General features: G+C 42.6%; 1 protein-coding gene across 1 annotated transcript in view; it reads left to right on the top strand.

The window, feature by feature from the left end:
• The window catches only part of NALCN (sodium leak channel, non-selective), a 279073-nt gene that overhangs the window by 159489 nt on the left and 107583 nt on the right, over nucleotides 1-12001 (top strand). The window contains exon 15 of the mRNA XM_081546675.1: nucleotides 10018-10092. Within this exon, the coding sequence (XP_081402801.1) occupies nucleotides 10018-10092 (75 nt within the window). The remainder of the gene's footprint in view (nucleotides 1-10017; nucleotides 10093-12001) is intronic.

The following is a 12001-nucleotide window of genomic DNA, read 5'->3' as shown; positions in this document are numbered from 1 at the left end:
CAGCAATCTCTTGATTTTGCTTCTGTAGTGGCAGCTTTCAGAGAATAGTCATGTTTTGCTGACAAAAATGGGCCTTCCAAAGTGTAAATTAAATAACTTGATTTTATAGAATTCATTTAAAAGTGCATCTGTGTTGAACATTTCTCATTTTACATTGCTCTGATGACATTTGACTTTTCATTGACCTATATGAAAAATGAAATTGTTTCCAACTACAGCCTGCAAGGCAGCTTAGGATAGTGTGATTATGGTAAAAAGGTAATGAGGAAAAGAAATGGGTAAAAAAAAAAAAAAGGGAAAAGCAAACTGCAATATGATAGAGTATTGCCCAGATTCCTGCTGTGTTTCTACTGTATCCTTGAAAATAATTTAAAAAGAAGTTACTAATGAAGTTCACCGTAGAGAAGGAAATAAGATTAAAGGTGACATTTCAGCTAAAGGTGACATTAAGCTATATAAAAAGGAAAAGAAAATCATAAGGAAACTTTAGAAAAGAAATGGAAATGAAAAAGGAAAGAGGGTGGGTGCAGAACTATACGCAGTTGGAGAGAATTCAAAATAGGATATGAAGCAACAGAGATGGAAATTCTCAATCATGAAAAGCCATTCTAAGATGGTGAAGCCACTCTCTTGAGAAAATATAGTGTAACTTGGAGCAGCCTGAGTCATGCTAACCTAGCCTCTCCCTGCGATGGAAAGAGCGAGAACCCTCATGTGCTGTGCAGGGGGGTCATGTCACAGCAAACCTGGAGGACATAGGACAGTAAAGAACACACTGCTTCACTGGCTGAATTTCACTAAATGCGTTGTAGGTAAATGGAAGAAAAGCAAGTTAATCGTCTGTGGTTCAAAGTATAACACCTAAACCTAGCAAATGCCTCAGCTCAGGTGCACCTGACTTTTTTAGTAGCGAGAGGAGTTATAGAAGAGAAGTCCTAAGAAATCACTTCCCTGATAGCTCAGTTGGTAAAGAATCCACCTGCAATGCAGGAGACCCCGGTTCGATTCCTGTGTCAGGAAGATCCGCTGGAGAAGGGATAGGCTGCCCACTCCGGTATTCCTGGGCTTCCGTTATGGCTCAGTTGGTGAAGAATCCTCCCGCAATGCGAGAGAGCTGGGTTCAATCCCTGGGTTGGGAAGATCCCCTGGAGAAAGGAACGGCTACCCACTCCAGCATTCTGGCCTAGAGAATTCCTTACAGTCCATGGGGTCACAAAGAGTCAGACACAACTGAGCGACTTTCACTTTCACTTTCAAGGAATCACAGTAACTGAATGCCTGCTACCACATGGGGATGGGAGACATTGCTTTGGAAGCCCACTGAGCTGGAGAGTCAATGTCCCACCAAGAGGCGGCTACATCATTCATAAAAATTCTAGGAAGGAGACTTGCCGGGGTTGCAGAGATCTGATTTGTGTTATTTCCTACACTGAATGCATGGTCTGTGCTGAAAATATCTTAAGCACAGGTGTTATAATCTCAGAAAAATTCAAGAATTAGATACCTGGACAAATCGTTATTCTCTACTTTTTCATTAAGATCAGTGATTCATAATGTATCAGTATTGATCGTAAAATAAGGAAATGGATATATTATTAATAGTCATTGTATATTACATGGTAGGACAAATACACATGTTGCATATTAATATAATGTGATGTTACAGACCTGTTGCAAGTAGTGAGTAGCCAATGCGTGAAAATATAGATGTGAATTTGAATTTCTTGTTTTAAAGCACTGCACGTACTGAATACCACTCTGTTGAGAGTACATGTGTGCTTTATTTAACAAAGCTCAAGATGAAATGAAGGGATATATCATGAGCCTTTTTTCCCCCTGAAATTGCATCTGGAAGAAAAAATAGTGATTTAGATTTCCATGCCCCATTATAAATTTAAATATTATATAAGTTATAAAAAATATGTAACACACACAACAGGTTGCATAGTTGAGAACTGGCAAAGCAAAAAGGGAAAAGGGTTTCACTGCAAATGATGATGCTCTTGTAATTCAGTGTGACAAATCCCTCTAAAAATTCTTTATTATATCGGTAGCATTGAATATAAACCTGTGAATCTCACTTAATGGTTGTGTGTTAAGTCGCTTCAGTGACCCCATGAACTGTAGCCCGCCAGGTCCCTCTGTCCATGGGATTCTCCAGGCAAGAAGACGGGACTGGGTTGCCACGTCCTTCTCCGGGGGATCTGCCTGCGCCAGGATCTAACCTGCGTCTCTTCTGTCTCCTGCATTGGAAGGGGGGCTCTTTACCACTGAGCCACCTGGGACGTCCCTTTTAATGGTTATGGAAAGCCTTTCATCACCATGCAGGTGGCACTGGTAGTAGACAGACAGTGGCTGAAAATAAGATTCAGACATCAGTGTAGTGCCCTCAGATTAGTAACGAGCCTTAGCTCAGCTTTCTATGAAAACAGAGCAGACAGCAACAAAAAGCAGCGCTGAGAGGATGAGGCAAGGTTCTTGCTTTCAGAATTCGGCTCTGTCCCCCGCTCCGACTATCCCTGGGGGAAAGAGGAATGGCCAACCCAGAGGCAGCCTGCTCCCTCAGTCCACGCCCGCACAGCCCTGGGTCTGCAGGAAAAAGACGTCTCGCTGACGATGTACATTAAAGACGACGAGACCCAAGCCGCCACCTCCCTTCACTTCTGTTTCTTTACCGCAGTGGTTACTGCCACCTTTTTAGAGTCTGAGAAAAGAACTGCAAAGTAATTCTCACCTCCTCACGCTCAGCTCCAGGCTCAAGCCTCTCTGGCATCTTCTACTTCCACTCCAGAGAGAGTCCAAGCCAGACCCTGAGTGTCCAGATGTCACCTCAGCACCATGCCCTCCACCTCAGGGGCACGGCGACAAGGATCGATCAATGTCCGTGTACACACAGAGCTTCAGGAGAAAACTTGAGCTCCGCACACATTTTTAAATATGGTTTCTGTTTTTGCCATCACGTTGTTGTGTTAACGAATCAGCAAAGCCTGAACATTCAAAGACATTAGTGAACTTAGGGTTAACGATGTTGTTGTCAGTCACTCCGTTGTGGCCAACTCTTTGTGACCCCGTGGACTGCAGCCTGCCAGGCTCCTCTGTCCTCTCCTGCCTCCCCGAATTCGCTCAAATTCATGTCCATTGAGCCAGTTTAACGAGAGTGTGAAGGTTTAGTTCATGATAGTTTAAAGCACACTTTAAATGTTCTCATATATTGTTCTTAAATTTGTTATCAGAACCTTCCAAGAGGTTTCTGCCTACAAAGCCTCTTCAGCATGTTTTCTAGCAAAGCCAAAGCATCTCCTTTTTGAGTCTTGCCTTCTCTCGTCCACGAAAACCAAACTCTTACCTCCACGAAGATGACAAAATACAGCTAGAATCCCCCAGCTTTTGCTCTGTGCCTCTGCCCTCGGGGTAGCTTTATTTTCTCTTTCCTCCAAAAAAGATGTATCATATCTACCATTTTTTAAATAAAGTAACAAAACGTTACATATTTAATAACTTTTGTCAAACTGCACTTAACACTGTTTAGTTACTATTCAGTGATCCACTTTAAAATAACTGCATTACATGCATTTTAAAAAAGAAAGAGAGAGGGAACTTCTGAAAGGGAAAATTTAACAGAGAAGAGAAGAATGTCATCCCCTCCTGATTATTACAGCCTCGCTGTCACTCCTCCCAACCTCCCTTGGTGGCATTCGAGCACACTACCCAGCCCCTCAGCCCGGCTCTCGGTCTCGCCCAGCCTCCTCCAGGCAGCGATGCCTGGGCCGGGCTCACCTGCCCACCAGGCCCCCACCTAGCCCCAAGGCCCCGTCTTTGCTTATGCGACCTGAAAAGCCTTTCTCACAGCTCTCTTCCTGACAGCACCCCCCTTCTCCTTGGCATTTTGGTAGCACCGTGCCAGACTCTCTACCAGCCCCTCACAATCCTAATGAGCAGCCTTCAGAAGAGCCCCCCACCCTCAGACCCATCTGCCTAGATCAGCTCTCGGAAATCAAAATGGCTCGGCTGGCACAGAACTGAAGCTGGGAGATTCCGATTGGGTTTAGTTTCCTGTCGGTTGTCAAGTCTTCACACTTGTGTGTCCCCCCAAGTCCCCATTTCCCTTCACATCCCTGCTTTCTGAGAATAAATAATAATGTTCTCTGGGATGAAACATGAAGGAGGCAGAAGAGTCTCCAGAGAGACTGGGAGTGAAGTGCTTTGATGATAAGTTGGCACGCCACACCCAGGGCAACAGCAGTATTGCTACCAACCTGGGGGTGTTAACATCCAAGGCTTGTCTCATAACCACTTCTTGTCTGAACTTGACAGGGAGATAGCCTTGCTAGGGGCCCCACGTGGACACAGGGCTGCCTGCACAGAGCTGGGTAGCTGTCTGAGAGGTCTCGATAGAGAGTCTGAAAGACCCCCCCCAAAAAAAACCAGTCTTCCTGAGCCCCTAGCTGGAATGGCAGAACTTCCAACCTTCCCTGAGACTTGACTGCCTGTGTGTGGGAACAACAGGCCGAGCCAGAAATGAAGTTGACAGTAGCAGGGGTTTATATGAAAGTGAAAGTATCAGTCACTCAGTCGTGTCCGACTCTTGGCGACCCCACAGACTGTAGCCCACCAGGCTTCTCTGTCCATGGAATTCTCCAGGCAAGAATACTGGAGTAAGCCATTCCCTTCTCCAAGGGATGTTCCCAACCCAAGGATTGAACCTGGGTCTCTCACACTACAGCAGATTCTTTACTGTCTGAGCCACCAGGGAAGCCCTAAGAATACTGGAGGGGTAGCCATTCTCTTTTCCAGGGGATTTTCCCAACACAGGGATTGAACCTGCATCTCCCACATTGCAGGCAGATTCTGTACTGTCTGAGCTCCTTGGCGGTTGTTTGGGGACCCCTGAAAGATATATCCATGTTCTAACTCCCAAGCCTGTGAATGTGACCTTATTTGGAGGCCCTTTCAGATGCAATTAAATTAAAGATTTTGAGATGTGATTATCCTGGATTATCTGGATAATCTCTAAATTCAGATGACTATAAGAGATTGAACCCATGTCTCCTGCATTGCAGGCGGATTCTTGACTGTCTGAGCCAACAGGGAAGCCTGGGTTGGGAAGATCCCCTGGAGAAGGGCATGGCTACCCACTCCAGTATTCTTGCCTGAAGAATTCCATGGACAGAGGAGCCTAGCAGGCTACAGTCCATAGAGTCGTAAAAGGTCAGACACAACTGAGTGACTAACACTTTCACTTTATAAGAGATGGATGAGGATAAGACACAGAGAAAGAGGAGAGGCCATGTGAAGACAGAGAGTGGAGTGATGCTGCCACAAGCCAAGGAGTGCCTGGGGCCACTAGATGCAGGGCCCCTGGAACTGAGGTGGTGAACCGTTCAGCAGAGAGAAAGCCCGGAGTCCCCAAAATAAGCACCATGACTGCCCCTGATGGGGGACAGAGGATCAGTAACATGACCACAGTAAGCCAGATGCCAGTGACAATCACATCTTTGACCTCAAACCAACCCTACAAACAAAGATTGAAGGCAAAAAGAGAAGGGAGCAACAGAGGATGAGATGGTTAGATGGCATCACCAACTCAATGGGTGTGAATCTGAGCAAACTCCAGGAGATGGTGAAGGACAGGGAAGACTGGAGTGCTGCAGTCCATGGGGTCGCAAAGAGTTGGAAATGTGACTGAAAAACAACAACAAAGAAAAGGGACATTTATTCAAATGTAACTGAGTTATAAAGGACTAAATTGGATTTAGCAAGATTCAGTTTTCAGCCATCAACACAAACGGAGGGCTTAAGGACTCAATTCAATTCAATTAAATACAAATTTAATTGATCCGTAAAAATATCAAGAAAACTATTTTAGTTTTGCATATCTAAGTTTATGTCTGTGTATTTTAACATAGGTTATACCACACTCCAGTGGCTCAGTGATAAAGAATCTGCCTGCAATATAGGAGATGTGGGTTCGATCCCTGGGTTGGGAAGATCCCCTGGAGAAGGAAATGGCAACCTACTCCAGTATTCTTGCCTGGAGAATCCCATGGACAGAGGAACCTGGTGGGCTACAGTCCATGGGGTCTCAAAAGAGTTGGGCACGACTGCTTAGCTAAACAACAACAGCATACCATACACCAGGGTTCTTGGGGGAGGATTAAATGAAACAACAATATAGCTGCAATTTGTTGAGCTATTATTATAGCTGTTATATCATACAAATGAGAGCGATGAAACTCATGGAAGGCTGCATAGCTCATGGCTGGCAGAGCCTATTTGCCAGTCAAGTCTCCAACCACAGTGCTCTTTTCCACCAGGCTGCCAGCCCATGTCTGCTTAATTCAATTGTGAACTTCATAGCAGTGAGCACGATATTGCATTTATGTCCCTGACCCGGCACTGCCTGGGGTCGCAAAGAGTTGGCTGAACTGAAGGCACTGTCTGACACAGAGTCCAATTTAATCGAATAGCATACCCTCACTGTGGCGAAGTAGCCTGCCATCTGTCTGGTGGTGGGGAAATAATTAAAAATAAAATCTTCTGACAACCCAGGAAACCTCTGCCAAGGTAGACAGGAAAGCAACAGTTTTATTGTTGAATAAGCCGTAAACAAGACTGCAATGCGCATCACAGGCAGTCTGCCAAAACAATGGCAAGGGCAAAGACAGCCGTGCTCTCAGGACGCAAGCAACCAGTCCTCAAGCAAGAGGACTTGGCGGCGCCATCTGTTAAATACAGCGCCCCCTAAATTCACCTGGTAACTGAGGGTGGCCCTCTGTGATAGCGAATTGCCTTTATCCAAAGGGAAATCAAACTCTTCATATCTCCATGATAAATAGGTAGTTTTGCAACGTGGATCCAGGTGGCGAAGTTATATTCCCACCTTCTCATGAAGAAGGGGAGATGGAACCCTATTCCTGCGTTGTAAAACGATGAGACTTACTTAACTTTTAAAAAGATTTATATACATCTCAAAGGGGCAGAGGAAGAATTTATAAGCACAAGTTTTGCAGAGGAAATGCTCTGAGAAAAGGGAGGGGGGGACTGTGGCTTTCCCTTTTTCAATCAGGGAAATTTCTTTTTTCTTTTTAGATGTGTGTTTGCCATTTCACTGGGGAGAAAATTTATTAGGTTAGGACATAGAGCAGGGCCTGCTCGAGTGCCCAGGAGAGACAGAAGTGGTGTGAGACAGCTCAGACTCACAGCCGAGCCCTCCAGGTGGCCTTCCTGGGTCTGGGCGAGGAAGAGGAGAAGGGAGACTTCTCCTCTGAGAGCACTTTGGTGATAACATCAAGGTCAGCCTCAAGGTCACAGGAAGAGAGCCAGACTTGTGAAAGAAGGCGTGAACTGTGAAATGTCCTGTATAGCACAATGTGGTTTAGAATAAGCCTGAATACATCTGGGCCCAGATATTCATGATGTGGTGGATGTGGTGACATCAATAAACAAGATTTTTTTAAAAAAAAAATCTATGGTCTAATAGAGAACAGATGTGGTTTTCAAGGAAGAGGGAGGTAGGGGAGGGTTGGAGTGGGAGTTTCAGGTTAATAGATACAAACCGTTACATATAGAATGGATTAAAAAAAAAGAAAACCAAGGTCCTACTGTTGTTACTATATCACAGGGACCTATATTCAATATCCTGTAATAAACCATAATGGAAAAGAATATAAAGAAGAATGATATATATAGTTCAGTGGGTAAAGAATCTGCCTGCAGTCTAGGAAACGCAGGAGACACGGGTTTGATCCTCGGGTCGGGAAGATCCCCTGGAGGAGGAAATGATAACCCAGCCCAGTATTCTTGCCTGGGAAATTCCGTGGGCAGAGGAGCCTGGCGGGCTACAGTCCACGGGGTCTCAAGAGTCGGATGTGACTGAGTGATTAAGCACAGCACCCATATATATTAATATAAATGTATAACCGAATCACTTTGCTGTACAACAGAAATTAACACATTGTTATCAGTCAGCTATACTTCAATTTTTTAAAAGCTAAATGAAATCTATGGTCGAGACCATTCTGTGTCCTCTTTAAGTTCTGGTCGGATCCCAAATGATATGACTGCTAAAATGAAGGGTGCTGGCACTTGTCCTCAGCCAAACATTCTGTCAAAATTTTAAAGTAGTTGAAGGCTTTTTTCCCTCTTGTTCTGTGCTCATTAAACTTGGAAAAGGCATTAACTTCTGCATAACAATCTCTCTGGTGCTTGAGAATCATGACTAAAATGCCTCGATTTTCTTACCTTTGTGCTTAACAGTCTAATAGTAACAAATGGGAATAATTTGCTAAGAAGAAAATTAACAGGAAGAATATCTGTAAGGAATGAAAAGATTATCAAATGAATGTGAGACTTTAGAGAATTCAAAGTTGAAAAGGGAATTGAAAATCAAATATTTTTAAAATTCTACTTTTTTGTTTTCTTCCTTTTACCTTATTTATCCATTCCAAACGAAGCATATGCCTCTTTTTAAGTTCGGGAAACACAACAAAGGGGGATGGAAATCTATTTTTTCACAGAAGCAGGCACCGTTAACATTTCTAAAGTACCTGCTCTTAACATTTTCTCTAGTATTTCTTCTTGTACACACTTGCACACACTCTTAACATTTTCTCTAGTATTTCTTCTTGTACACGCTTGCACTTCTACCATGTGCTCTGCTGTGTTTAGTCGCTCAGTTGTGTCTGGCTCTTTGCAACCTCATGGACTGTAGCCCACCAGGCTCCTCTGTCCATGGAGATTCTCCAGGCAAGAATACTGGAGTGGGCTGCCATTCCCTCCTCCAGGGGATCTTCCCAACTCAGAGATCAAACCCAGGTCTTCTGCATTGCTTGCAGATTCTTTACCATCTGAGCCATCAGGGAAGCCCAAGAATACTGGAGTGGGTAGCCTATCCCTTCTCCAGGGGATCTTCCCAACCCAGGAATCGAACCAGAGTCTCCTGCATTGCAGGTGGATTCTTTACCATCTGAGCCACCAGGGAAGCCCACACTTCTAACATATATATACTTACTTAATATTGTAAGCAGTTTTCAATACTGTTGGAATTCATGAGTGTATTAGTTATCTATTTCTATATGACAAATTATGAACAACTTAGGGGATCGCAACCATAAACATTTGTTAGCTCGTGTGGTTGCTACAGGTCGGGAATCTAGGACAGGCTTAGCTGGGTGTTTCTAGCTCAGAGCGTTGCATGAGTTTGCATTCAAGATTCTGGCTGTGGCTACAGTCATCGGAAGGCTTTACTCAGGCTGGGGGATCTGCTTCTGAGATGAGTCAGTCACGTGGCTGCTCGCCGGAGGCCTCTGCTGGTTGCCACAGGGGCCTCTCCATAGGGCCACTTGAGTGTCCTCGGGATTTGGCACCTGGCTTCCAGCAGAGTGGGTGAGCCAAGAGAGAGCAAGGTGAAGGCCACAACGCCCTTTACCGCCTAGCCTCATAAGTCACATATGATCATTTCTGTAATCCATTGACTACACAGACCAACCATATTCAGCATGGAAGGGGACTCTCAAGACTGTGAACCGGGAACTCACCATCTTGGAAACTAGCTACCACAATGGACGTTTGCAGTGGCTGCAAGAATTTTACAGAAGAAATCTCTATCTGTATTAGCTATTTACCTAGGTTAGGTGTTATTTCCAGTATTCCATCTTTATAAATAACTCTTTCAAGCACTTTTGTGTATAAAGATTTTCATCAATACTTCAGATTATTTTCTTTGGATGTAGTCTTAGGAGTAAGATTGTTGAATTATTTTAAAATTTTCTTAATTTTCATTTTAAATCAGCTTTATAGAGCAAATTAATATTTTATATTGTCTATTGCAGTTAACAGATGTGTTTCCTTGGATGTATTCATTGTGAATATCTTTAAATACCTGTGCAGTGACTCACAACTACGTGTTTAGTGCATTCTATAGAGCATATACTTTAGGTAGATATTCTAGATCATATAGGTAATATTTTGATATTTATGGTGTGTGGGTTTTTTCATTATTATTTAACCATTTTATAGATCCTCCTGAGTTTGTTTGTTGCTGTTATTTTGGACAACTTAGAGCTTGATGAAGATCTAAAGAAGCTTAAACAAGTAAGTAATGTATGGGGGATTCTTTAAATCGGCATTAAAAAAATAAGGGCAAAGCATGTGCTTACAGGTAATATTAAATCTGTTCAAGCTTCAAAGCAAAGATTTTAATACATTAACACACTGAGTTGGCAAATATTTTTCTTTTAAGTTTAACCTTCTCTAATATCAACAAAGGAAATTTTTATTGCTCTGTAATTATCCTAGGGATATTTTTATACCATTATTTTGAGTAAAATTAAGATGGGCATGGTATAGTAAATTGAATTTAGATTCTCCTTCAGCCATTAAATGAAGGTTGTTTGGAAAGGAAATGCCTCAGGACCAGCTTGCCATTTGGCATAGCTATATATAATACTTTCGATCATCATCATAAAACTATTAAGCATAAATTTGCCTGACCACTAGACACTAAAAGAGAATTTAGTCCTGGTGCTCCAAGCAGTTATAAGAAATGGGATAGAATAACTGATCAACTGTGTGCCCAGCTGTATATGAAAACAGATTGGATGTTATGGCATTTATAATCATTTCCAAAAACATCTCAATGTAAATATGTGAAGATTCTGTTATTGATGGCTGAAAGATTACAGATGTGAATCAGTATTCTCATAGTTTTTGTTCTATGGAGGATACTTGGCTTGAGTATTTGGCTCTGAAAGAGAAGAGACCCTTTGAGAGGCAGCATCTGTGAAGCAGGGGAGCTCCTGGGTAAATATTGATAAATATTCTTGCATCGCCCACCTTGGCACTTCAATAGTTGGGGTGTTAATAGAGAATATCCCATCTGGACCTTTCGTAGGGCCCCACACATTCAGAATTTTCAAATTGGATCAAGTTGTCTATTTTTTACAAAGCAAAGACATCACCTATTTAAATGCCTTGTTGTTATTTATAATCTCAAAATCACTTGACGCATTTCACCTTCTTACTCTTGTTCATCAAGCCCATGCTTTTAACTAAGGATAGTCAATCACATAAAAAAAAATTTTTTTAATGTAACGATGCTTGCTGTGAGCATATCAAGGAAGGATTTTAATTCTTTCCTGTTCTGAGGCTACACAAGCAAATAGTTGTCCAAGTGTGGTAGACATTTCTTCCAGATCTTTTCAATTTGTGGCAACAGTGATAGGCTTTTCATATAAGAGTTGTGAAGTTCTTTGTGCCATTGATGTAGATACTTCTCCTGACTTCTAGTCGTAGAATAAATATGTACCAAGTTCAGAATTGACCAACAGTATAATTAGACACAACCAATAAATATGTACTGCTGTATAACCACTTTCATCCTTGATTTACAAATCTGGTATTTATTTGAGGATTTAAATGACTTTACTCTGTTATTCCCAAAGAAGAGGATGGGGAAAATGTGAAAAACTGTTTGATTTTCCTAATGTTTCAAGTTCCAGAAAGCACAATATATTCCAAAGTCTATCTTTATTTAGCTTAAACTTTTTTTTTCAGTCTTTGACCCTTTCCATCAATTAGTCTATATATAGCTTCTTATAGCTACATGGACATGAACGGGAACTCAGTATAGTGTAGAGGTACAAACTCCAGGAGATAGTGAGGCACAAGGAGGCCTGGCGTGCTACAGTCCATGGTGTTGCAAAGAGTCTTAGCAACTGAACAGCAACAATAGCTACAGTCACAGTTGTCGAGCACTGCCTCAGTGCCAGGAACTTTGTATTTTCACATGTTTAAATTTCACAGCAACCATGTGATGCAGATATTATTCTTAGTTTCATGTTATAGATGAGGAAACTAAGGCACGGAAAAGTTAAGCAAGTTGCCTAAGGTCACACAGCTAATAACTAGCAGAGTTAGGATTTGAACCCGGGCAGTTTGGACCAAAAGCCCAGACTCAACCTCTACACTGTACTGAGTCAGAATAAAGCTGTATAAATGCCAA

This window comes from Giraffa tippelskirchi, chromosome 12 (assembly GCF_054371585.1).
Source record: "Giraffa tippelskirchi isolate mGirTip1 chromosome 12, T2T-mGirTip1v1.2.pri, whole genome shotgun sequence".
NCBI lineage: Eukaryota > Metazoa > Chordata > Mammalia > Artiodactyla > Giraffidae > Giraffa > Giraffa tippelskirchi.
Note: the sequence above shows the minus strand (reverse complement) of the source record. Positions and strands in the feature narration are given on the sequence as shown.